Source organism: Triturus cristatus, chromosome 3_2, assembly GCF_964204655.1.
Source record: "Triturus cristatus chromosome 3_2, aTriCri1.1, whole genome shotgun sequence".
In the NCBI taxonomy this organism is placed as follows: Eukaryota; Metazoa; Chordata; class Amphibia; order Caudata; family Salamandridae; genus Triturus; species Triturus cristatus.
Window position 1 is genome coordinate 1,056,018,573 of NC_140584.1, and position 26,197 is coordinate 1,056,044,769.

Below are 26,197 nucleotides of genomic sequence, written 5' to 3' on the forward strand. Positions count from 1 at the left end.
TTGCAGGGTTTCTGCGGAGTCACAGAACTATGCTTTGGATCATGGGACCTTAGTAGGCAGGGACTGAGTCATCCTACCACCTGAATACCCATGAGCCAGGGACCGACTAGCTATAGTGTCTCACTTGCCCTCTTACTCACTTACAGATGAACAAGTGATTAGACACCCGAGAGCACAACACTCCCGACCTTCTCAGGAATTGCGGTTGCAGGATGCACCCTTTTGCTCTCACACTCTTACTAGTCCACACAGGGGCGTACCAAAGGACCCCACATCCCCCGCAGTGTGGGGGGCCCCAGAAGCTCCAGGGGGTCCCCTCAGCACTGCACTACAGCCAGGGAGCTCCTGATAGTGTCCGGAGGGCACCCCTCCACGTACCTTGCAGGGGGGCCCCCTCAATTATCGTTACGCCACTGAGTCCACAATAAGACTCGACAGAGACACAAGAAAAGTTTTAAAATGTTTATTTTAACTATCATGCTCTAGTATGCAGTACATGTGGCACAATGAATGAGAAAATGTCTAACACAAATACGGTCAGCATAGTTAGTAGTCCATAAATTGTAAATGGACCTGTTAATATATAAGACAGGATAGTTTAACACCCTCCCCTTCCACAGAAGCAAAGTGATTATATATCAGAAGATTTATGGGTGTTTGCAGCAGACCCCACCAAGAATACACAGATGAAGTTCTACTTCTCAGGTGCTGTCACAATCTCTTCCCTGGAAAGATCCCTCTTCAAGTGTGTTGTTACCTATTCTGTGCATAGCTATATGACAAAGTACTTGTTCCCAAACAACAGCTGCATTTGGGTGTTTTGTCTAGGCGCTGAGGCCTGACCAGAACAAAATAACAAGGGGCATTGTTTTTTTACCTTGTCCACTGTGTGCAGACTAAACCCAGGAAAGAACAGAATGCGAAAACAATGGCAGTTCTGTGTGAAAGTGCAGTGTGACACAAAACAAAATACGTTTGTATAGCAACGTAACCAAAGCAGGGGGGAGTCTGCAACGTGCTCATGCTAACATAGGGAAAATGGTAATGAGCCTGCATGGGACATATGACACCACTTCAGGCTGACCCTCAGAGCCACCGGTCACCTCACAACCCCTGTACACCGCCCAGACCTCACCCATTGGTTGCTCACTCCGAACAGCCTGAGTCATCTCCCACCTCGAATACACGCGCCGGAATTAGCAATTGTGTGCCCCCACCGAGCATATCATTGTGGGAGAGGTGCTGGGGCAATCCTCCCCAGGATTAGGTAGGCGCTGGGGAGCTTTCTCTTAGCATGTCCGAACGGCCATCTTAATTGATCGTACCCCCACAAACCAAACTAAAACTATACAATGCCATTCCACTACAATCTATGACACTCCAGTGGAGTGGAATAGAGTGGAAAGCACAGTGGAGGGGTGTAGAGTGGCATAGAGTCAAGTGGTATAGAGTGGAGTGACACACAGTAGAGTGACGTATAGTAGAATGGATTGGAATAGAGTGGATTGGTGTACAGTGCAGTGTAGTACAGGGGAGTGGTGTAGAGTGGAATAGTGTAGAGTGGAGTGGCGTAGAGTAGAATAGTGTAGTGGAATAGCGTAGAGTGAAGTGGCATAGAGTGGAACAGCATAGAGTGAAGTGGCATAGAGTGGAATAGAGTTCAGTGTTGTGGAATAGCGTAGAGTGCAGTGATGTAGAGTAGATTGGTGTACGGTAGAGTAGCATTGAGTGGAGTGGCTTAGAGTCAAATAGTGTACAGTGCAGTTGCATACAGTAGAGTGGCGCTGAGTGGAGTGGTGTAAAGCCGAATAGCATGGAGTGGGATAGAGTGGAGTGGCATAGAGTGGACTGGAATGGCTAAGAGTGAAATAGCATTGAGCAGCGTACAGTGTAGTGCCATACAGTGGAGTGGCGTAGAGTGAAATAGCATAGAGTGTAGTGGTGTAGATTGGAATAGCGTAGAGTCAAGTGGCATGTAGTCAAATAGTGTAGAGTCAATGGCTGTAGAGAGGAGCGGCGTGAGGTGTAGTAGAGTCTACTTTAAAGACACATAGTGTGAAACAGGCTGAACAGATGTACATAAAATCTGACAAGAATATTGGTTATGGGGTGGAAAGGGTAATTTTTGGTATTAGCTCTAAATTGGTTATGTACTGTTATAAGTGACAAAGCACTTAGTTATATATTAGGCCACAGTATACTGCAGTAGCTTTGCAGTATATCGTGCTACATGGCGAGTACAAGACATTATATCATTGTCTAATGGCTGCCTTTAGAAAAGTAAAAGGCATCCATGTAGTTTTCACCACACTTTGGCTGTGTTCTGTGTTAGGACCTTATATATAGGAAAGCAGTATTTTTTATTGTTGTTCCCTACCTATTTCCACTTTATTAAAGTGGTAACAGGTAGGCAAATGTATTCATATTTTTCTTTATATTTTTAAATAAGTTTACAGAGTACCGCACTAGTACATACAAAGTACTGTGGTAGTTACAATAAAAATAAAAAAAAATACATAAGTACACAATATTTGTGAAATATAGTCTAGTACAGTGTAATTTCTTTACAAATAATAAATAATTGCAAGCAGCACTGTACTTTCTAGGTAGTACTGCGGTACTCCATTACATTTTACTAAAATATATAGAAACATTTAAATTATTTTCCCTACCTATTACCATATTAGTGGTAATAGATAGAGAAACATATAAAACCTACTTCTTACCTTTATTTAAGGCCCTAATCCAGAACACATCTACAGTGGGGTCAAAACACGTTTGCTTTTTGCTTTTATAAAGGCAGCCATTAGTCAATCATATACCACCTTATCCTTGGCCAGTACCTGAAATGACAGCAACCTAAGTTTTATTGCCTAATACATTTAAAAATAATTACCCTTCTTACCTCTACTACCAAAAATGATCATCTACGCACAAAAAACTATATGACTGTCAAAGATCTTTCAAATGCGACTACCCATTTTTGCGCTACGCATAAGTACAAGGTTATGGAAAATGCAGTGGTAATGCATTGTCGGAAAAACACATTTTGAGACCCCCCAACCTTTTTCCTTTGTACCCCCTCATCGATTCTCTGCGAAACTTTGCATCATCCACCAATGTAGAAAAAACAATAGGTCTCCAAAGTTCCATGGAGATTCAGCAAACAGTGGCCAAGTTATTAGCGAACACAAATCTGAGTAATTCCTATCTCTGGGAATTCTAACTATAACTAGTTGCCACAGGGTAGTTATAGTTAAGTCAGTGTTTCCATCCAAAATGCCTTTTTTGTTTTTTCTAATAGCTTTCACCCTGTTTGACAAATCTCCACGAAACCTTCCAAGAAGGTGCTACTTTTTGACTAGATTGTGCATTGAACATTTTGGGGAGGTCCGTCAAGTGGGGGCATAGAAATAAAGGAAGTCTCAAAACACAAAATCACCATAGACTTCTTTAGGCCCTGGAGATCCACCCTTTTCATTGAAATAGGGCCCTTGGGGTCGCAGGGGCCTAATAAGGCTTGTGGCTCCTTCACTTTATAATGCAATGAGGCCCTGGGGGATAGGGTCGTTAGGACCTACCCAGCCTTGGGAAGGTGGGCCACGTGGCTCTCCACCCCTTTTTAAAAAATGGACGACCCTCTGGGATGGGTTCCCCAGGGCTAAAGAGGCTCAGGGATGGGGGCCACGTGGAACCACCTCCCCTTTTAAAAATGGACGGCCCTAGGGGATAGTGTCCCCGGAGCCTGAGATGGATCGGGATAGGGGGCCACACAGCCCCCCTTCCCTTTAAAAGTAGACAGCCCTGAAGTATGGGGTACCCGGGGCCTAATGAGGCTCACTTGGGGAGCTGCATCCCCCCATCCCTTGTTTAATTGTATTTGGCCCCGGGAATGGGGTCCCCAGGCCTCTCCCCTTTGTATTGGAACTTGCCCCAGGGATGAGGTTCTCAGGGCAAATTTGGGCGTAGGAAGGGGGCTGCATGCCCCTCTCCCTTTAATTGATATGTTTTTCACCAAGGGATGCAGTCCCCGAGCCCTGTGTTCAACACTATGCCGTGCACACCAAAGGCTGTGCGAGATGTGGGGTTAGCAGCCTGCTGGGGGGTTTGGCAACAGGGCATGGAGTTAGGCCAAGCTGTGTGGCCAACACCCCACTGTGCATGGCCAAAGACGGGGTTCGCTGCCTGTTGGACACAGGGCGCTTCAAACATTTCACTTGCCTTTAATTTTGTCATAAATGTTCACATTTTTTATTGCCATATTGGAGTTGACTCTGGAATATACACGCGAGATTTAGCTGTACCAAAGAGATAACTCTGTGGACTGTGACTTATTAGCATATTGTATCACAGCCTAGAAGCAAAATTCTGCTGTTTAAGGATACATTGCGCCCCATAGTGCGAGATTGCCAGAAAAAAGACTGAGGCAATTTTGAAATTCTTTTATCTGTGTTTAAATTGCAAGTGGTTCTATTTAATTTCAGGTGCGGATTAATACACCTTCCTGTAAACAAAACTCGGTCACAACCCAAATGCATAAGGACTTTGCAGTTCTGTCATGGATTATGAATAAAGCGCCCGCATTCGTACTTACTGGAATTAGGTGTAAAGCGTTCCTTTTGAGGAGAGTTGCAGTGCTCGCTGTGACGCACCCGTATTTGTTTTCAATGTCTCCAAACTCCTTTCTCGCATACAAAGAAAGGTCCGGCACTCTGATGGCTGCAATTAGAAAAACTATTTATTGCTGAGACGCGATCATCGCATTTCGGCTCCAATAAGCATTGGTCACGAAGCTGATGCCATATAGGTAAAGTGCTTTATGTAAACATAAACAAAGTATAGAAGCTAACTGAAAATGAGGGTGCCATCTTATGATGTGCATAACTCATCATTGCTTATTGCAAATCATAATCCACAATATGCTTTATACATCAAGGTATGGTTACCAACTCAAATTTCGTCATGTATACATACTGGTGGGTTGGTGAACGTGTTTGCAGCTGCTCAGGTAGTTTGGTCCTGTGTTGTGTAGTGCTTTGTATGTGTGCTTGAAAATTTTGATTTGGCTGGGCTTGTGAAAGGGGAGCCAGTGAAACTTCTTGAGGTGCAGTGTGATGCGGGTGCGGCGTGGGGGGTTGGGTACGACTCTGGCAATGGTGTTCTGGATGGTCTGTAGTCTGCGTAGGAGATGTTTGGAGATTCCAGCATAGAGTGTGTTGCCGTAGTCCATCCTGCTGGGGATGAGTACTTGTGTGACAGTCTGTCTGGTGTTCTGAGGCAATCATTTGAAGATCTTTTCCTGCAAGAGTAGAATGTGGAAGCAGGAGGTGCCCACTACATTGACTTGAGCCATCATATTGTGCTTGTTGTCTAGGATGATTCCTTGATTTCTTGTGTGGTCTGTGTGTGTGGGTTTTGGTCCTAGTCCAATGGCTATCAGGTGGAGTCCCATGGGGGGAGGTCTTGTTGCTGAAGACCAGTACTTCTGTCTTGTTTGGAGTTGAGCTTCAGGTAGTTTGTTCGCATCCAGTCTGCTGCCATGGTCATGCAGTTGGTGAAATTGGTTCTGGTGGCCGTTGTCTTATTCATCAGGGAGATGATGCATTGGGTGTCAGCGTAGGAGATGACTGTGATGTCTTGTGATCGGATGATGTTGGCGGGGGCGTAATGGTAGTTAGCACCATTACATAGGCTTCACACTTTTCTCAATATTCACATTTAGTTGAGTTAGGTCACTTATACTTTTGGTCGTGAAAGTGTTGATGATGATAAATTGAGCACACTGGTGAGTACCTACCAGCAGCTCTTTGGTGGTTGCTTACGTGAGGCACTTTCTGACCCACCACACATTTAATCTATATTGTTCTACACTGTACATGACTAATGTGCCAGTATTATCTGTAATGTGTTTGGGAATACTTTGGCATGGCTGTGGTTGTTTGTTTTGTATATTGTTTTGAATAATCATACACATACGGGGGTACGACTGAAACAGTATAAGCATATCCTTCATAGGAGGTACAGTTGATACCCATGGATTTAAGAATAGAATACGTTTCTGTGTATGAATCAAAATCAGGCTTGTGTGTTGTCTGTATGAGTGGAGGGCGGCCTGGTTTTGTAAACCTCTTATGCTCTTTATTTAATGAACTAAACAGTTGGAACAAGAAAATGCCAACTTTCTAAAAGTGACATTTTTAGAGTTGTGACTTACTGTCGGACTTTACCATTACAGATGGTTTTACATTACAATTCTTTAGACAAAAAACTCGATATTCCTACCTGATTCTAATTGAAATTGAAAAGAAACCACTTATTAAATGTAATAGGGTAACCCAATGTTATCCTATGGGAGAGGCAGGCCTTGCATTGGTGAAAAACAAATTGAGGAGTTTCTCACACCTAGGACAGGTAAAAGGTAAAAGTACATGTCCAACATTTTAAATACACTGCACCCCGCCCTATGGGCTGCTTACAGCCTACCCTAGGGGTGACTTATATGTATAAACAAGGAAGGTTTGGGACTGGCAAACGGTTCATTTTGCTAGATCAAAATGGCAGTGTAAAACTGCCCACACACAGGGGCATAGCTTGGTCAGCAAGAGCTTCAGATTTCCCAACAATCACTGGCACAAAATTTTAAAATACATTATACGACAAGTAGGACACACAAGAGTGGCTTAAGGGGCAGAAAGGGACAGGAACCGCGCCGGACTGACTGTAGCGGGCACTGTGCGTTTCCCCGATAGACCGCCAATGTGGGGGCCGGTTTTGGACCCGTGTGGGCCCTTTTTTTTACCAGGGGTGGTTTTATCGCCCCCCTGTGACAAAAGCAGCTGGCGTGTTTTCCACGCCCCCCCTGACCTCTGGCAGCGGTCGGACTCAATTGTCAGGGCCGGTTCTTGTTCCCAGTCCGGCCCTGGACAGGAATGAGTGGTAGGGGTACTAAGTGAGCAACAGCATATTTTTGTGTGAAATAACCAACATTTTTTAAGGCTTTCCTTACAGAGAGGAAAAGAGTGTGTGTGTTTTTATCTGTGTTTGTAAAAAGTCATGGAGAAATCTGACAGACACCTCACCATACCTGATTGAAAGCACCCGAGCCCAACTATTTATCACAAAATACATTTATTAGGGTAGTGTAACACCTCAAACACCCCCCTGAAGCTATGCCCCAGCCCACACAGGTTGCAATGGCAGGCCTGAGGCATGTTTACAAGGCTATTGTTGGTGGCATAATCAGTGCTGCAGGCTCACCAGTAGTATTTAATTTACAAGCTCTGATAACATGTAGTATCACTGTACTAGGGACGTACAAGTAAATTAAATGTGCCAAATGGGCATAGGCCAATTTCACCAAGTTTATAGGCGAGAGCACAAGACATTAGCACTGGCTGGCAGTGTTAAAGTTCGCGGTCATAAACGTATAGGAAGGTGAAAGCAAAACGTTTGGTTACGACCCTGCACAAAGAACTCAACAATTGGGTTTCGAAAAATTGGTACTTTTATTTTCCTTTATAGTTGTCATTGATTTCTCATGGTTGATGGTTTGTGTGTCTTTTTTTGTGACTTAGAGTTTAAAGTAACCAACTGGGTGGTTGGGGTATTCATGGACTGCACTGTGCTGAGATGCTGTATCTCAGGGTCATCTCTGTCCCTCTCTAAGAGAATGAAAGATTTGACAGGATTGTTGTTGGAGGGTGAGTAAGAGTGTTTGTGTGTGGAAAAGATGTGGTTAACAACTGTGGCCTGAGGTGAAGTTGAGACTTGCTGTGTTGGATGTAAAGTGATGCAAAGCTTGCAGGTAGATGCTTCTTTTCCATCTCTTAATGGTGGAGTCGGGTGGAGGAAGAATATGAGGGGCTAACTTTAATGCTCTAAATGTAAGCGTTTTAGAGGCGATGTGTATCAATCAGGAGAGATTTGGATAGGAGGCGGTGTGATAACGATCAAAGAGGTAAGGTGGAGTAGTAAGACTAAGCAAGTGAGTACAGAGAGATAGTAAAGAGTGAGGATTGAGGGAAGGTGGATGAAAGGTTGAGAAACAGGGGTAGAAGAATGAAGAAGTGTGTATTATTTTGGGAAAGAAGGATTGAAGAAGTGATTGGTTGCAGAGTGGTGAAGAAGAGGAGGTGGATATGTTTGGAAAGGCAATGTGGCTATGTGAGAATGTTCATCGACAGGTGGGAATAAGAGGACTTGGTGGGAGCCTGTGGGAACAAGTATACGTGTGCGAAGAGAGATAGGGTGACTAGTGAATATGTAATGAGGAGGAGAAGGGACACATGGCCTGAGGGGGGTGTGAGGAATGTGTTGTGAGCGTTGATGCATGATGATTCCGAATGAGCACTAAGGAGAAATATGGTCTCATAGTTGGGTGACTAAGTCTCAAATAGCGAGTGCTACCTGAGTTGTATGTTGGGTGTGGTAGAGTTTATGGCCCTAGGCCCTTTAAAGGTCATGGCAGGGCCACACAGGCACAATCTTTAATCTGCTGCCTGTATCTGGGCTTCCTGAGGTCCCTTGTCATATAGTGGAGAAACCCTAGCAACCAGGTGACCTGGGTCCAATGAAAGCCCTAGCCCTCGCAAGTCAGGTGACCAGTCTTCGCGGTTATATGGAAGTGACCAACCCTAGTGGTGACTTGGGACCATTTTTCTAAAAATAATTATCCGAAGTGTTTTGGTTACTTTTTATTTTGGTGTTTTGTTTAGCACCTCATTGCCTTCTTCAGGCCACTGTAGATCACTAGGCACACGACAGGTATTGCAGGTTGTGCTCCACTTCGTGAGGTGTCGTTTCCCTCAACGAGGAGGAATGTGGCCCTAATTCGACCATCAGAAGACAAATGTAAGTTCCAAAGTGCAATGTATTGTTCATTAAAATAATAGAACTGATGTGATTGTGTTGCATGAAACCTGGGACCACCTGACAAATATGAACATACTGAATATTGCAGTAAACTCCAGTTATCACTTTTAAAATCCCACTCAAAACACATGATTGCCAATATGCTATTGCAGACATTTGACTGAAGAAATGTCCCCTTTGTGATTCTTTATCTAACTGTATGAATGTGAGGAGTTAAGAGTAATTTGGAGGCCCTCCTCAGAAACCTACTTACAGCTAAGGCACGAATGACAAAATATGTTACTGATTGACCATTGCAGAGCGGGTCATGGCCACTCTGTTTTCTTCCGTTCAGATCACAACCCTGTTTTTCATTGAGATCTTGTGTGAATTCTTCATGGACAGGCAGGGTGCCAGTACTGTGACCCCTCCAGCGGCTGAGGAGGTGAAGTGTGTCTCACAGTATACAGATCATTAATCTAAATTCATAAAAGGCTCTTAATTGTTAAATAATTCTTCACTAAATCGTTCACTAAATTTATGGAGTAACAAAAATCTGGCTAAAAAAACACACGCTCACAAAGCGATGCAATGGTGAAGCCAGCAATTATTGTTGTTTAAAACCTATTGGAGGGTTCTTTCCCACATCTATTAGCCCAAGTAGAAAGCAAATAACCAGCTAAAATGTTATAATTTTCTCAAATTAAAAGCTGTTTTATCCAAAATCAACGTAGACACAAATATCCCAGAGGTGATTGCCATCTTTTGTGCTACAACTAAAATAAGACGCAACAAGAAATCTGGATCTTAAGCTATAACATATTAAAAAGATCCACTCACTGAGACAACAACATCAGACAAAGGCAGAATATTGAGGTTTAAATGCACAAAGCACTGCAGCTTCTGTGAAAGTGTGTGAAGTGAAATAGAAAGCTTGTTCAAATCCGATGAGCCTCTAAATGGTCAATGGTCCTTTCTGGGCACCCGCTTTCATGATCTAAATAAAGAAAACATGCTGATGCTCAACCGCCTGTTGACCATCTCACCAAGTCCCATGCCATTGGAATATTCTCAAGACAATACCATTCCGCTCTTGGTGGATATAGATCAGCTGCCCCAGAACTACCAGAACTTACCACTGTGCAACCTATATTTGACGTTGACGCTGCAATGAATTAGATTTCTGCCCCCAACGATCATTCTAAACCAAACTAAATAACTACATCTAAACCAAACTAAACCAAATACCTGACATGCCACTATAAGACCTTCCAACTCTCACGGTGCCATCATGTGTCACACTGTATCAGTTCCTTTCATACAGTCTCCTGATGAAGAGCCGATATCACACTGTGGAACACAAGCGAGCTGGGAACCCCCGCACAGAGTGGGTTTCAGACTTGTTTATGCATGCTCTGGCCAGTCGTTGTTCATTAAAGGGTTTTAAAACTCCCTAGGACATTGGAGGCAGCATCACAATTTTTTTGGTTTGTTTTTGTTTGCTGGGGTGGGGGGTGGGTAGAAAGTCTCAGGCTAGGTGCGACACAAAGACCTCACCCCTCCAAGGCCCTGTCCCTACTCTCACACGGTGGAATGCTTTTACAAGTTGGCAGGTTTGCACTATATCCACACGTTTCACCCTTGCTCAAGCTCCTGATCCACTATTTCTATTATAAAAATAAACTCACCTCAAATGACCAAATATCAATACATGCAGAGGATTAATGAGATTATGCCATACAAATCATTTTTATCAAACAATACAATTTATTTATTTGCAATAGGTGTACATATAAATCTCTTTTTTCTACTCTTCTTTCTCTAGCTTTGCTTCCCTACTTTCTATGCTGCTTAAAATACTTTTTTTTTAACTCTGTCCTCTTATAACAGGTAAAACATATTTTGTTCCCAGAGTATGCATTGGAGTTTCAGTGTGAATATTGTCTTCGACTGTTTTGTAGCCAATCTATTTTATTTTGTTTCTCATCCTTACATAATAAAAGTGACATGAATTTAAAAGTAAACCCATTTGAGAATCCCCAGATACTATAACCACTTGCATCTTGTTAAACTCTAAAGAAGAAATGCCATGGTTTCATAGTCACTCAGAAAGGAAAACAGCACCTTACAATTCTTATGTAAATTGAACTGCTGTTTGCAACAACTTCAAATACTCTTTTCCCTTTTATCTTGGGTTTGTTCACAGCTTGTAGACACAACGAGGCTTGCTGACCTGTGCCAGGAAAGAGCAGACAATGACCAGAGAAGAGGAGCTGCCAGACTGGGTGTCGGCCAAAGAGTTTTACGAAAAATATGACGCAAAAGAAATCCTTGGAAGGTAAAGTATCTGCAGATATTCATTAGAAATGTCTGGAGTTGTTGTACCACTTCCATTGCCTGTCCTTATTGTGAAAGGACAGTAGCACCGCTTGGATGGTTCCGCCGCTGACGTGGATGCAGATCCTCATGGTTATGGAAGTGTGACCCTTTTTTAGGTTTTCAGAGAAACCATGTGTTTTGTTCGTACAATAGATACATTCCTGGAGTAAGTTTTGTCCCATCGATCTAAAATATATCATAAATAGCCTGAATGCTGTGTCGTAAATTCTGTGTTCCAGATTGATTGGTTGTGGTGCCAGTTTCTATTCTACACTAAAACCCATTTGTCTGTACTGATGTGTGATCATGAAACCTTCTCTCTGCCAAGGCATTTAACTTGGCTAGACTAAAGATAATTATGTCCTTATAAATGAAATCTTATGTCTCTTTTTGGATTACAATCCAATAAGAGCAGGGTACATTGGAAGAGGAGAACAAAAATAAAGAAAAAAGGAACATAAATTAAACTTAATAATGAAACCTCTGAAAAACAGTTCTCAGTTTTGCAATGCCAATCTTTAGGTTGAACGCTATGCTGCTCTGAAAATTTGCACCTCGAAGCTTAAACCGCCAGCACCCTAATACAACCAAGAAGTTACCAAAATAAGCATGCCAAGTGAAGCCAGGAGGCGAAATGGAGAACTTTAAAATGCCAGGAGAACCTTGTCCCTCTTGAAAGACCTCTGTTCCAACCATTGTTCCATCATCACCACAGCCAAGACCACCATCAATGAACCGTTCAACATTCAACAGAACCCTATTTTAGGCAGCCAAACCGGTTATCAATCCCATCCCATAACTTACCGGCAGCTGACAGATACAACACGATCAACCTCTTCTTCCTAGAGAAAATTAACAAAATCAGATCTCACATCACCAATTCATCATCGTCAACCACACCATCACCTCCACCCAGCCGCCAAAACAATAACTGGTCATCTTCAACATTATCTCCCACACTGTCCTCTTCAACCCTGTGAACTCATTGAACGCTACTTCATACAAAGGTGATGTTCTTCACTTTTCTTCATCAGGAATCTGCAAGGATAAACCCTCATCCACATTCCCTAAATTGTCAATGACTCGCTAACCCATGACACCTTCATGTGCACACATAAAACTGGACATACCCTCGCCCTGTTGAAAAACGCCAGATCAAGCCGGCCTTGCCAGCTTCTGTCCTATTACTCAACTCTCGTTTTTTAGAAAAAGTATTGAGAAGAAAATAGAGCATAAATGAAAGTTACATCAAATTCAATGAATTATCACTTTAACAAATTAGAGTTGTAAACAATATACTTGTGATTTTTACATATCAAGGCACTCAGTGCACTTCTATGTAATTCCAGCCTTAGAATGTTTGTGGAGTGCTGTTTCCGAATCACAACAAAGTATGAAATGATGTACACTCCACCACATTTAGGTGTGTATTCAACTTCCTAATATAAACAAAAACAGATGCTTTGAGATGGTTAACCTGCTTGCTTCAAATGAGAAAAAATCCACTTTTCCAAACCTCTCCAGTCTCTCCGTTATATGAAAAAAGGCTTGGCTTCTCACCTAATTCACCTGTGGTATGTGCCTCGTTGGTCAGACAGGCTCCTCTTGATGTCCACATATAAGACCTACTTTTTTCTCCGTTAAGTAGGTCCTAGATCCCATCTTGTTTTTGGTTAAATGATAGGCAGTGTTCTGAGCAAACCTCACTGGTGGTTCATATAGAGAGACTTGTTCCTCTGGTGTTAGGTTGGCAAGTCTACAATATCTGGGACCTCGAATGCCTGCTTACCAGGCTTTAGTTGTACCCTCTGTTGATGGGAATGTGCCATCCATTATCTTTCTCCCAGTCGCTGAAGTGCTGGCGAAATATGGAGCAGGGTGTGCTTGTGCGGTGGGGTTCATGCACCTGCAAAAAGAAAATTCTTGTGGCCAAAATAAGAGACAGACCCACTGCACGGGCACTGTTAGCGCATGGGCAAACCCTTTATAGGTACAGCAATTGCACAATGATGCCTTGTGCCAAAGGAACACAGTATGTGGAATTTCCTTGTGTATATACTCGTAGCATTGTGAGCGCTTGTGCAGGGAAAGGCTCATCAGACAGACGAGGAGCGCTGGTTGACTCCCCGGCTCGCTATCTGTGTCCGTGGGTCTTTCCTTGCTCTTGAGGGCAGAGTAGACTGCACGCAGCCGCATGGAGGTCCTCTGGACTCACAGGCCCAGAGGCATGGCACACTTGCATAAAGGTTGTAAGTGTGGCACCTACCACAATAAGGTCTATTCATGTGCACCTTGGCCTTGGGAAGGGGATCTGTTATTAACTGCAGACCTTCTGTTTCTTTGATTACTATCGGTCCATGGATGTTAATTCATAAAAAATGCCTGAAAGTGTAATGATGATCATTTTTGTAGATTTTGGTTCTTGGTGAAAGGCAAATGTAGTCTTCGCCCACTCTAGATGAATCCACTTGGTGACATCAGTCACCGATGCTCAGGATCTGCTGGATTTACCATGGCCTGCAGTGGTTTCTTGGACTGAATACTGGGAAATGTGCTTGGAAGGCATCTATGGGGCTTCTAACTTGGCTTCTGCGAATACTGTAATGTTTAGGTTAGTGCTGGAGGAACAACTGCTGCTTGCTTTCTGTTCACAAGGCAGCTGACGTGTATTCTGATACCGCGGGTTATCACATCCCATGTTACGTGCAAAGTGGTGCTGCAGTGATTTGTTTTCTCTTATGGTTATGTTGGTCACAGTCGCCAGCACTGATTATACATCTTTGTAGATAGTTAATATGACAAGTAATGCTGTCAATGCTAGAGCCTGCCTTAGCACCACATGCCGTCGCCAGCACTGTTTATACATCTTTGTAGATAGTTAATATGACAAGTAATGCTGACAATGCTAGAGCCTGCCTTAGCACCACATGCCGTCGCCAGCACTGTTTATGCATCTTTGTAGATAGTTAATATGACAAGTAATGCTGTCAATGCTACAGCCTGCCTTAGCACCACATGCCGTGGCCAGCACTGTTTATGCATCTTTGTAGATAGTTAATATGACAAGTTATGCTGTCAATGCTAGAGGCTGCCTTAGCACCACATGCCGTCGCCAGCACAGTCTATACATCTTTGTAGATAGTTAATATGACAAGTAATGCTGTCAATGCTAGAGGCTGCCTTAGCACCACATGCCGTGGCCAGCACTGTTTATACATCTTTGTAGATAGTTAATATGACAAGTAATGCTGTCAATGCTAGAGCCTGCCTTAGCACCACATGCCATCGCCAGCACTGTTTATACATCTTTGTAGATAGTTAATATGACAAGTAATGCTGTCAATGCTAGAGCCTGCCTTAGCACCACATGCCGTCGCCAGCACTGTTTATACATCTTTGTAGATAGTTAATATGACAAGTAATGCTGTCAATGCTAGAGCCTGCCTTAGCACCGCATGCCGTGGCCAGCACTGTTTATACATCTTTGTAGATAGTTAATATGACAAGTAATGCTGTCAATGCTAGAGCCTGCCTTAGCACCGCATGCCGTGGCCAGCACTGTTTATCCATCTTTGTAGATAGTTAATATGACAAGTAATGCTGTCAATGCTAGAGCCTGCCTTAGCACCACATGCCGTCGCCAGCACTGTTTATACATCTTTGTAGATAGTTAATATGACAAGTAATGCTGTCAATGCTAGAGCCTGCCTTAGCACCACATGCCGTCGCCAGCACTGTTTATACATCTTTGTAGATAGTTAATATGACAAGTAATGCTGTCAATGCTAGAGCCTGCCTTAGCACCACATGCCGTCGCCAGCACTGTTTATGCATCTTTGTAGATAGTTAATATGACAAGTAATGCTGTCAATGCTAGAGCCTGCCTTAGCACCACATGCCGTCGCCAGCACTGTTTATACATCTTTGTAGATAGTTAATATGACAAGTAATGCAGTCAATGCTAGAGCCTGCCTTAGCACCACATGCCGTCGCCAGCACTGTTTATACATCTTTGTAGATAGTTAATATGACAAGTAATGCTGTCAATGCTAGAGCCTGCCTTAGCACCACATGCCGTCGCCAGCACTGTTTATACATCTTTGTAGATAGTTAATATGACAAGTAATGCTGTCAATGCTAGAGCCTGCCTTAGCACCACATGCCGTCGCCAGCACTGTTTATGCATCTTTGTAGAAAGTTAATATGACAAGTAATGCTGTCAATGCTAGAGCCTGCCTTAGCACCGCATGCCGTGGCCAGAACTGTTTAAGCATCTTTGTAGATAGTTAATATGACAAGCAATGCTGTCAATGCTAGAGCCTGCCTTAGCACCGCATGCCGCTTCACCAATAGATCTCCCAGTTTTATGGTATTTACTTTTTGAAAGTTTGTCTTTACTTACCCATATTTTTTAACTTTAATATTAGCACTTATACATATTTATTTTGCGTTTCATGAACAAATGAAGTTGTACCTGGTATAATACCACATTATTTAACCACTACATGTGCACTCCTACTTTGATGCCTATTTAGCACTATCAGTAACCAAATATAACAATTCACCCATATGAAATTATTATCTTTGTAAGCCAAACAACGCACATGTAAAGGTATTTGAGAACATTTCGACTCTTTAATATGAACTCCCCAAGCAGTCATTCTGCACAGGCTCTGGTGTGGCAGCCATGAGTCTTGAATGACTGCTTGGTGAGCCACGCAAAAGAAGATCAATTGTCTGTGTACAGGAAAATTAGCAACAACGGAAATCTGATAGACTTAAATTGTAAAATAACAGAAACAAAGTGATGAATAAATAGTCCCATTTACCTTTTTCTGATTCTAATCGCTAAAACCCTTTGTTAAACAATGTTGTAGGCAAACTAAGGTGTTCATTCACTGCCAGGGAGAAACATGTTCGGAGCATCTCAATATGAATGAATAACAGATGTTAATGTCAGACACATTCATTGTACAGCAGCCAGGAATCCAGCTGAGCTATCTGTTCCAGGCTCAGTTCCACAATGTCAGTCTTTGCATCCTTCAGAGCTTTGACATTCATTTGATTGTTGTAGCGGATGCCATGCTCAAGCTGCTGACAGGAACTGAATGTGTGGTCTTCCTTCTCTGGAATAATCTTTTACTTAAAATGTCATGCAGTGTTAAAAATATGTACTTACATGTGCTGTTAAACCTACATATTCTGCCTTTGAAGGTGTCACCATTTGAAATAGATGTAATTCCACTGACTGATGATGTGGCTATCACTGGCCGGCCCTGTGTGCGCATGCACCAGCACTTACAGTGGCTCGAAATGGATTTGCTAAATGCCCGAGGTCAGGGTCTGGAGGTAGTTTGTGTAAACAATTAGGGCCTCATTTATGAGAAATTGGCGTAGGTCAGCGCCACAAGTCTTGCAATGAAATAATATGCATTCCTGTCCTTTACCCCTGCACGGGTGCACAATTTGCTGCCTAGCGCAAACATAGGCACCCTTGCACCATGGTGCAGGAGTAGCTCCACTGCAGGCAGGATTGTTTTTGTGCAAGAAGGGGCACTTTCCTCCCAAAAAACAATTTAGAGAGAAGTTTTAGCACATATGGAAAGAGGAAAAAACGAGGACAAATAAAAACATTTCTCCTCCTCACACCTGCTCTGGAGAGGCATATGGTTTTGGCACTGCCTCAGGTTTAAGTGATTAAGTAAATCTGGGGGAGGTTCAAAATCCATGAGTGGTGTGTGGGAAAACCCACAGCATTGCTCATGGAATGTTTCCTTGATGCAGAGTAAGGCAAGGCAGTGACTCGCGCTGCTTTGTCTTTCTCCCTAACTATGAGGCCATGCAAAGCCATGCAGAGTGGATATGCGTCGCCTCATAGATATGATTGAGAGGCTTGCACTGCCGTAGCGTAAAAAAAAGGGATGCTTCGGTGGCGTAAGCCTCTCATAAATAAGTCCCTAAGGCCTCATATTTATGGCAAAATGTCCTTCTTCGACCATAGTGGTGGTAAAAAATGCTAGGGTGCTTTGGGAGAGAATTGCCCAGTCTGAACATTTTGTGAAAAGATGGCATTGACTGGCTTCACAAGGGCCCTCAAGATAACTAATAGGGGATCAACACATTGATAATTCTGTACCAGGAGTTAATGATGTCACAGATTTTGGTAATTGTGGGATGCAGCATTATAGCAGTATTTGAGTTTCAAACTCACAAACAAGGAATAACTGGGAATTTGTGTGTGTGCACCAATTGCTGCATGTTTTTCTTATTAATCTGTTGTCTTTTGCCCTCTCACATTTCATCAGGCTTCTTCCTGATAAAATGTGTACAAGTAAAGGAAATCGGATGTGCAGTTTTTCCGCATTTCTCAGAATACAGATTTGCCCAAAAACTGCTATTTACGGCAGCATTAGGATTATCCTATTTCTATTAATGAGGTGCATAGTGTGTAAAAGGCTGCTTTAATGGGACAGATCTCCACTTATAATAAAACAATGGTGCACCTGGCTCCATCGCCTTCCAAACCTATCCTCTGAACATTGCACTACTGCAGAATATGTTGTGTCTTCCATCCAGCCTCAGCTCACCACCCACATGGGTTTGCCAGTTTCCTTTCCTCTTTCAAACCTTCCAATACGATCTTACCTGTGAAAATTTCCAGTCCCTCTAAGCCTTCTTTACTACCTTTGCTCTCCATCTGGACTTATCAGTCCTCCTTCTCTTCCTGGACCTACCAATCTTGGCTTCTGTTTCTGGGGTCTTCCTATCCTTCTCCACTAACTGGATCCCCCATATTTACAATCTCTTGTTTTCTTTATGAATCAACTAGTACTACTTGCCAAACTCGAGCTACCAGCCCTTCTAATCCCATCAACATTTTTCAGGTCTCCATAGCCGACCAGTTCACTGTGCTACTAACCGCTCGGAGTAGCCTGTCCACTTTTTGATCAAGGCCAAGCCCATTCACATCATTCATATCCTGCAGCAGCTTCTCATTCCTCTGGTGCCTTTTCAGTTCCTCCACCTGTACTGTCTCACTGTACTCCTGCACCGCCTCTCCTGCTCCAGAACCCCCTTCATGGTTCCTAGATAGCCTTACCAGCTCTGCTTGGCGCTCCAGTGTGATATAGCTATTTACATGTATATGATATTTCTATAGCGTGACCCTAGCCAAAAAGTAGCGGAGTGCTGTACATGGTCAGAGACAAGCAAAAAGTGAATGAGTAAAAGGGGAGCAAGCTGAGTTGTGCATTGTGATGTAGTGTACTTTAAAAAGGTTAGTGTTTAACTATTTCCGAAATTGGATCATTCATGGGGCGGACGTGATGTATACATGGATATTGTTCCAGATCCTGGGTGCATGGATGGAAAAGGTCTACTGTCTTGTTTCTTCTTTTTAACATTCCCTTTAGAGATAGCCATACTTTTGTGCCAGTAACTCCCTGCCCATTTCCTGCCTATGGCTCTCCAGCAAACACCAATCTTTGCCTTCTGGGTCTTTATGTAGCTCTGGTCCTTCCATTTTTTGTGGCAGCCCCTCAAAGACATGTTGGTCACTCATCCTTCCCTATGTGGTTCACCCTTCTTCCAGTGGACCCCACCACTTTTACCAAAATAAAACATTTGTTAACAAACAGATGTTTTTTGGAGTAAAAGTGACTCATGATGTGCTTTCACTTTAAAGGTGGCCACACCCCTTTCTTTAGACGCAGCTCGCTGTAACTTGAATATGTCAACAGCGTCTAAAGAAAGGGATGTGGCCACTATGTAAGTGAAAGCAAGGTATGGGGGCTTTCACTGCAAAAAAAAAATGTTTAGTAACCCGGGCGCTAAAGTTAAAGCGGACCGCGCTGCCAAATTAAATAAAGAAGCGCGGCCGCTATACTTAAAGCGGACCGCACTGCCAAAGTAAATAAAGAAAGAAATTCTGCTCCTACAGTTAAAGCAGACTGCCATTACTAATTAAAATGAAAGCAGAGAGAGTGCTGCTTGTAGGCAAGCACGTAGTGGGTGGAATAGGGGCAAATCATTGAAGAAAATAGTGCTCTCAGGCTAGATACTGCAGACCGTGTAACAACACAAGTAAAAAGTCCAGTCCTCATGGGAATTTACAAATGCAGACAAGGGGGTACCAAGGAGGGACTACTAAGCCTATTCACGAATGAAAAGCAACGATTTAGAAAGGACAGTAGCAGGAGACAATTGAAAAGATGGGCAGGAACTGGGCAGAGCTTCAAGTCATACCTGAATACAGCATGCCTCACAGAGCAGTGCATGCACTGCCTACTCTCGATCTAAAAAGTAGATCCCTAAATCTGAGCAATAGAAAGATACAAGAGTGCCAATGAAATGATTGTTAAGAGGCTACAATTGGAGCCAAGTAGGGAGGAACAGAGAGGAATACAAGACATTGCATAAGAAGCAAGCAAATGAGAGTGATGATAAATCCAGCCAATGGTTAGGAATGGGCAGGCTGGGTGCCAACTGTGAGTTGCTTTTGCTACAGGCAGCTAAAAGCTGTTTGGTAGGCCAGACCTAAAAATAGTCCCTGCTTAAACTGGCCAACCCAGAAGAATAAACACCCCCACATCCCCAACATTCCTACAGTCCCAAGCTGGAGCCACCCCCAACTCCAACACCACCTAAAACTTGCTAGGGGAGAGGGCTATTTCATCTACTGCTGACACCCCATTAGGAAGTAGTAGGATAAAATTATGTAAGTAATAATTTACTGCATAACATTATAGACGAAATCTTGTTTTGCTATTCGTGAAGTGAAATAACTGTAAGAATTGTTAAGCAGGAAGTTAGCATTGAGGCTGAAGCGTGCCATAGAGCACAAAATGCCTGTATTAGTGGAGTGATTAGTGGAGTGATTGACTTTCTTGAAAGAATGATGCAACAGTTGAAAAATGAGTATCTGAGGAGTGCCTGCAAGAAGATATGACCACCTCAATTTAGACCATAAGCTTAGCTGCTGACTTCCAATGATATGTCAGTGAGGGTGCATTGAGGTCCTTCCACATGGAGTGTGCACATTAGAGCAGTGACAGCAGGTTTACTAGAGCTGTGGGGGTTGAATTAGGCTCTTCTCAGGCTTGCAAAGGCCACTCAGCTCATTGTCTAACTCTGCCTGTCAGATTGCCTGAAACAACTGGGACCTGAGTGCAAAAGGGGCAAGAAGGGCACATTAAAGAGATTGAAAGATGTATAGTGAATAAACACACCAAGGGCATTTACTGGCACTTGAGGGTATCCCTGGAACTGATATTGACAGCATCATAATAATTTTTGATATAGTGCTTTGTACTGCACTTCTGCTTTTCCTAATCACTGTGAAAACAGACGTTACTGATACTCAGATTAATAGAACTCAATGTATTGTCCTTAGAAGTGAGCAGTTGAGGTTTGGGCAGAAAATATATGGTTTAGGTGTGCAGATAAAGGTATGAGATTTTGAAATCCGCGCAATGGGTACATTTTCCATCCTTGCCCCTCTAGGTAGCTCTCTAGTCATATTATAGCAATTGTTGGATGGGAAAATGACCGTAGATGTGAAGAGAGATGCTGCATACCTTTCCAGGAATTATGGCATACCTTGTCAAAATGCATTGCTGAGATCACTTGAAATTGGCTTTTTGGCCAATTGGTTTGGGACATTGTGCGGTGAATCTCTGATCCTGGCGAAGACCAGCCAAAAATCACTAGAGAGGGTTGGTGTTGACTTGTGCTTCAGAACTGCCATCTGTGTTTTTTAGAGAATTAAAAAAAAAAAATGCTGAAAGATGCATAGTTGGGCCCTGTTCGTTTTTTTGTTTTGGAAAATGTGTTTATGGAGAGGACCTCCTTGGCTCGCAGAGGGAATTGGGATCACTTGGTTCAATTGATAGTTCAGTGTCAGCCAGCACACAGTAGGTGGTGTTGGAAAGCTACATCACAGACCCTTCTTACATAGCATTGCACCAAATATTGCGGGCCATTTCAGTTTGCGAATTGCTTGTCACAAAGGGGTGTTGATATTTTAAAACTGAGCTTCGGGGAGTGCTGCACAGCTATGTCTAACCTGTGCTCTTAAGATGACATTCTTGTATGTCTTTCTTCCCTTGTTCCTGCAGAGGGGTGAGCAGTGTTGTCCGGCGATGCATTTTCAAACCCACCCAAGAAGAGTATGCGGTGAAAATTATAGATATCACAGGAGATCATTTAACTGCAGAGCAGATCGAAGAATTGCGGGAAGCTACCGTCAAGGAAATTGATATCCTCCGGAAGGTGTCGGATCACGAGAATGTCAGTAAGTGACGTAGGTTTTCATGGGTAGCTTTTTTAATGGATTATCTGCGCTGTGGACGAATAATTCTTATATAGATATCCACATACAGCCGACATTATTCCAATCGGAATCAGCAGGAGTAAAAGCCATAGTTTCCATACATTTCCAATGTTTCACTCCAGTGACTACCTAAGGACTTTCCTTTTACACTCTGACACCATGGCTGTGGGTTCACTCATTCATTGCCCTTTTAATGCCCAGTTGACCCAACCCAGGAATTTTATCACAAAGTGAACCAGAGCTTCCTGAGGTTCTTATCTCTCAAGTTATGTTCCCTTGGTCCAGCTAAAGGCTACTTTTAAAGACAAAGAGTGAAAGTTATTCTAGGTCCCCTTGCTCTTTTCTAAATTTCCCTGTCCATCTGGAAAACACTCTTCAGTAAGATGTTATATGTTAATTTATGGTGAATGGAATGCTCACTGGGGTCTTGCCTGTTTGACATTTTGTGGTATCTTACGTTCTTGGGTGGAATCTGGAGCACGGAATGTGTGCGCCAGATTCCACATAAGGACGGTTGCCCAGGCTTGATGAAGCAGCTGATTTATCTGTCTCTCCTTGTTAATAAACTTACCGTGTTATACGTCCGGATCCTGTCATCTGTACATGAGGACGTTACACTGGCGACGAGTAGAAGATGGACCTATAATTGCTACAAGCCTTGGGCCCTGTGTAGTGCAAATCGTGAGTTCGTTGACTTCCTGTGAGAGATTTTTAATTCCGGAACCAGTCTGTATATTCGCCGTGGTGTACATTTAGGCAACTGTGGAAATCCCGTCCTTCGGAGATGCTGTGGTGAGATTCCTTATATTTTAAAGATTTTTGCCGCTTCAGCCGCTCTGACTCGCGCTGCCTCTGTGACTCGCGCTTTCCTGACTTGCACGTGCTGCGTCTCTCACTCAATGCGCTCGTGCGTGCATTGTTTAAAAGACTAGTGCGCAAATTCTAACACGTGTGCAGCACATCCGTATCTCCTGGACTCCTTCATTGTGACGTACTCCTTGAAACTGAATATTGGCAATCAGGAACGTCACAATAGGCGTTTCTGGATGTTGCCAAGCATTTGAAGGCACGTCATAGAAGGTGTTGCCTAGCATCGCCTATGGAGTCTCAATTACAGTGGCTTTCAACGTCATTACAATCTGATAACAGCACACAACAAATAAAGATAAATTATTGTGTGTGTTTATGAATACTGCTGATAAACACTATTTTTTATTATCAAAGTAATTGAAAGATATCAATCAGCAACTTTATAATTCGATGACACATACAGCTACTTCTCTTATTTATTATTCAGCTCAGCTTCGAGATAAACATCTGCAACTTTCCGGTATGTGTATTTGAACTAATCAGCTGACTTCCACTATACATTAATGGAGGGCTTTGGTGCTCCGCCCCCATGTTTGGCTATGCCAGGAGAACCTGCATTGGAATGGAAACAGTGGAAAGAAGGATTAGAAGCTTACATTGAAGCCATCGGAGGGGATGATTACACAGACAAACGCAAATTAGCCATACTAAAACATTGTTTAGGGGCTGAAGGAAGGAACATTTTAAGTCACTTACCCCCCATACATTCCAACGACTCTAGTGATGATGACATCGATATATTTGACAACGCCATCAAACAACTTGATAAGTTATATATAAAGAAAGTAAATGAAGTTGTGGCTAGACACAAATTTTTAAGCAGATGACAATTACCTAATGAACCAATAGACGTTTTTGTAAACGATTTGAGAATTTTAGCTGCCAAGTGCAATTATTATACCTTCCATGATCAAATGGTATGGGATCAAATGGTACATAAAGTAGCTGACGGCAAGTTACAAGAAAAATTATTATCCGCAAACGACTTAACGCTTTCTAAAGCTTTAGATATTGCTCATCGCTTTGAAGATATGCAATTAGGCATGAAAGAACTATCTGAAGAAAAACAATAACACTGTAGAGATTCAAGTGGTAAAGAAAAGTACCTTTGATGTAAGCAACGACAACAAAATCTTGGACAAATCAAATCCTGTAATTCACAATTCGGAAAAGAAAGAATATGTATGCTTTAAATGTGGAATTCCTGGTCATTTAGCTAATGACAAAAGATGTCCTGCTATAGTATGTAGGTATTGCAAATCCAAGGGACATTATGCCAGAATGTGCAGGAACAGAAACAGGTTTAGAAACAAAGGAACAGAATTTAAAAATACAAAACCTGTTTATGTTAAAGAAGTTAAGGATGACACAGTCGATGTTGATTAACTGTATATGAAATTAATGAAACTAGTAAAAATGCCCCATTTTGTACAGTACTTATAGACAACAAAGAAGTAAGAGTAATGGCAGATTCTGGGGCAAGACACACATTGATTGGAGACGAATGGCTAAAAGAATTTCCAAATGTACAATTGTCTCCTCCTGACATCAAATTAGTGGGGTATGGCAAAAAGCCTATTGAGGTTTTGGGTTTTTTCTCCTCCACTATTAGTTTTAAAGGCAAAACCATTAATGCAAAGGTATATGTGGCCAAAGAAGGATCCTGTCTTTTAGGTTGGCCACGGCAAAGAGATCTCATGATCACATTAAATCCCAACCTTCCTGATCAAGTGTTGGGCTATTCAGATTTGGTTTCTCAAGTTGAAAACAGTCCAGCAACTGAATGGGAAAAAAGGTTTCCTAAAGTATTTTCTTCTCAGTTAGGTTTATTAAAAAACTTTGTGCATAAGATCATTTTAAAACACAATGCTATTCCTAAGGTTCACAAAGTAAGGAATATTCCACTACTACTGAGAGATGCTGTAAAGAAAGAATTAGAAAGATTATGTCAATTAGATGTCATAGAAGAAATTGAATCTTCTGAATGACTTTCCCCGGTTGTTGTTGTACACAAACCCAATGGTAAAGTTAGGTTATGTGTAGATTTGAGAGATTTGAATGAGAATGTGTGGGTGGATACACATCCCCTACCTAACATCGGGGAGATGTTCATCAAACTCAAGGGGGCGACTGTGTTTTCAACTCTCGATTCTTTCGAATGCATTTCATCAGATCGCTTTACACGATGACAGCAAATAGTATACCTCTTTTATCACTTCTGAAGGTGCGTTTAGATATAAGAGGATGCCTTTTGGTCTAATTTCGGCATCTTCTGTTTTTTAGAGAGTCATGCACAGTTTGTTTAAGAACATAAGTAATGTTTTATATTTTCAAGACGACATACTGGTTTTTGGTTGCAATACTCAAGAACACACCGAAACCTTGCACAAAGTTTTATGTATTCTTCAAGACAATGGCTTAACTCTAACTCGAGAAAAATGCAAATTTAGTGTAAACTCGGTGGAGTACCTTGGTCATTCTATTAGTAAAAATGGCATTTCTCCGAAACAAAATCTAATTAAAGCTATTGAAGATTCCCCTGAACCTCAAAACAAGGACCAACTTAGGTCATTCCTTGGACTGGCTGAATATTATGCAAAATTCATTCCAGTATTCGCTGACAAAACAGTTCATATGAGGCTTTAATAAAAAAGAATCAAATGTTTGAACGGGATGACAATTGTGCTCATGAGTTCAGTCTTATAAAACTGTTATAGCTTCTGCACCTGTTTTAGCTACTTTTGATATTGCTTGTGAATCAGTTATTTTTTCTGATGTCAGCAATGTTGGAATTCGGGCTGTTCTCATGCAATACCAAAATAGACATTTGGTCACCATTGCATTTGCGTCCAGACCATTAAGAGGTGCTGAGAATAAATATTCCACTCTTGAAAAAGAAACTTTAGCATGCTGGTGAGGCATTGAATATTTTCGCAAATATGTCTATGGCACTATGTTTAAAGTTAGAACAGACCATCGCCCTTTGGTAGAATTGTATACAACCAAAGGTTGTGGGAAAGCAACTCCCAGAATTGCCAGATGGCAATATAAACTACAAGACTTTCATTTTAAGGTGGAATATATTCCTGGAGTGAAGAATGTCTTGGCTGATTGCTTGTCGAGACTTCCTGTAAAAGATGACAGTGGTATTATAGATGATTGTGACTTAGAAAAGGTAGTATCTATCTGTGAGGTATCTAAAGGACATATTAGTGAAGATCAGTGGAGAACGGCTTGTTGTAATGACGAGGATATCAAAAAAGTAATGTGTTTTGTGAAATCTTCTTGGCCCAAAAAAGCTGATTTGCCTTAGAGTTTGTTACCTTTCTTTCAAGTGGCACAAGAATTGTCCATACAGGATGATATTCTAATGAGAGGTTTACAATTAGTTGTACCGACTGATCTCAAACAAACTGTCTTAGATATGGCACATGAAGCGCATCCCGGTATGACCTGTATGAAAAGGAGAATAAGGAGTGAATTTTGGTGGCCTGCTGTAGATGGTTGTATTGAGAGAAGAGTCAGATCTTGTGTTGAATGTAGTATAAGCGACAAATCTGAAAAAGTAATTGTTTATCAACACTCCCCTGTTTCAAGGTCATCGCGAGTGTGAGAAAGAGTGTCCCTCGACATAGCTGGACCGATGAGTTTTGGACAAAATCCATTGTACGCAATTGTTCTAATTGATCAATTATCGCAGTGGCCTGAAGACAAACTTGTTCCGCTAATCACCTCCAGAGTTGTCATTCAATTTTTAAATGAAATATT

General features: G+C 42.3%; 1 protein-coding gene across 1 annotated transcript in view; it reads left to right on the forward strand.

The window, feature by feature from the left end:
* The window catches only part of PHKG1 (phosphorylase kinase catalytic subunit gamma 1), a 276,125-nt gene that overhangs the window by 71,840 nt on the left and 178,088 nt on the right, over positions 1-26,197 (forward strand). Inside the window, exons 2-3 of the mRNA XM_085649768.1 lie at positions 11,057-11,188; positions 21,345-21,520. Coding sequence (XP_085505894.1) covers positions 11,106-11,188; positions 21,345-21,520 — 259 coding nt within the window. The 5' untranslated portion in view covers positions 11,057-11,105. The remainder of the gene's footprint in view (positions 1-11,056; positions 11,189-21,344; positions 21,521-26,197) is intronic.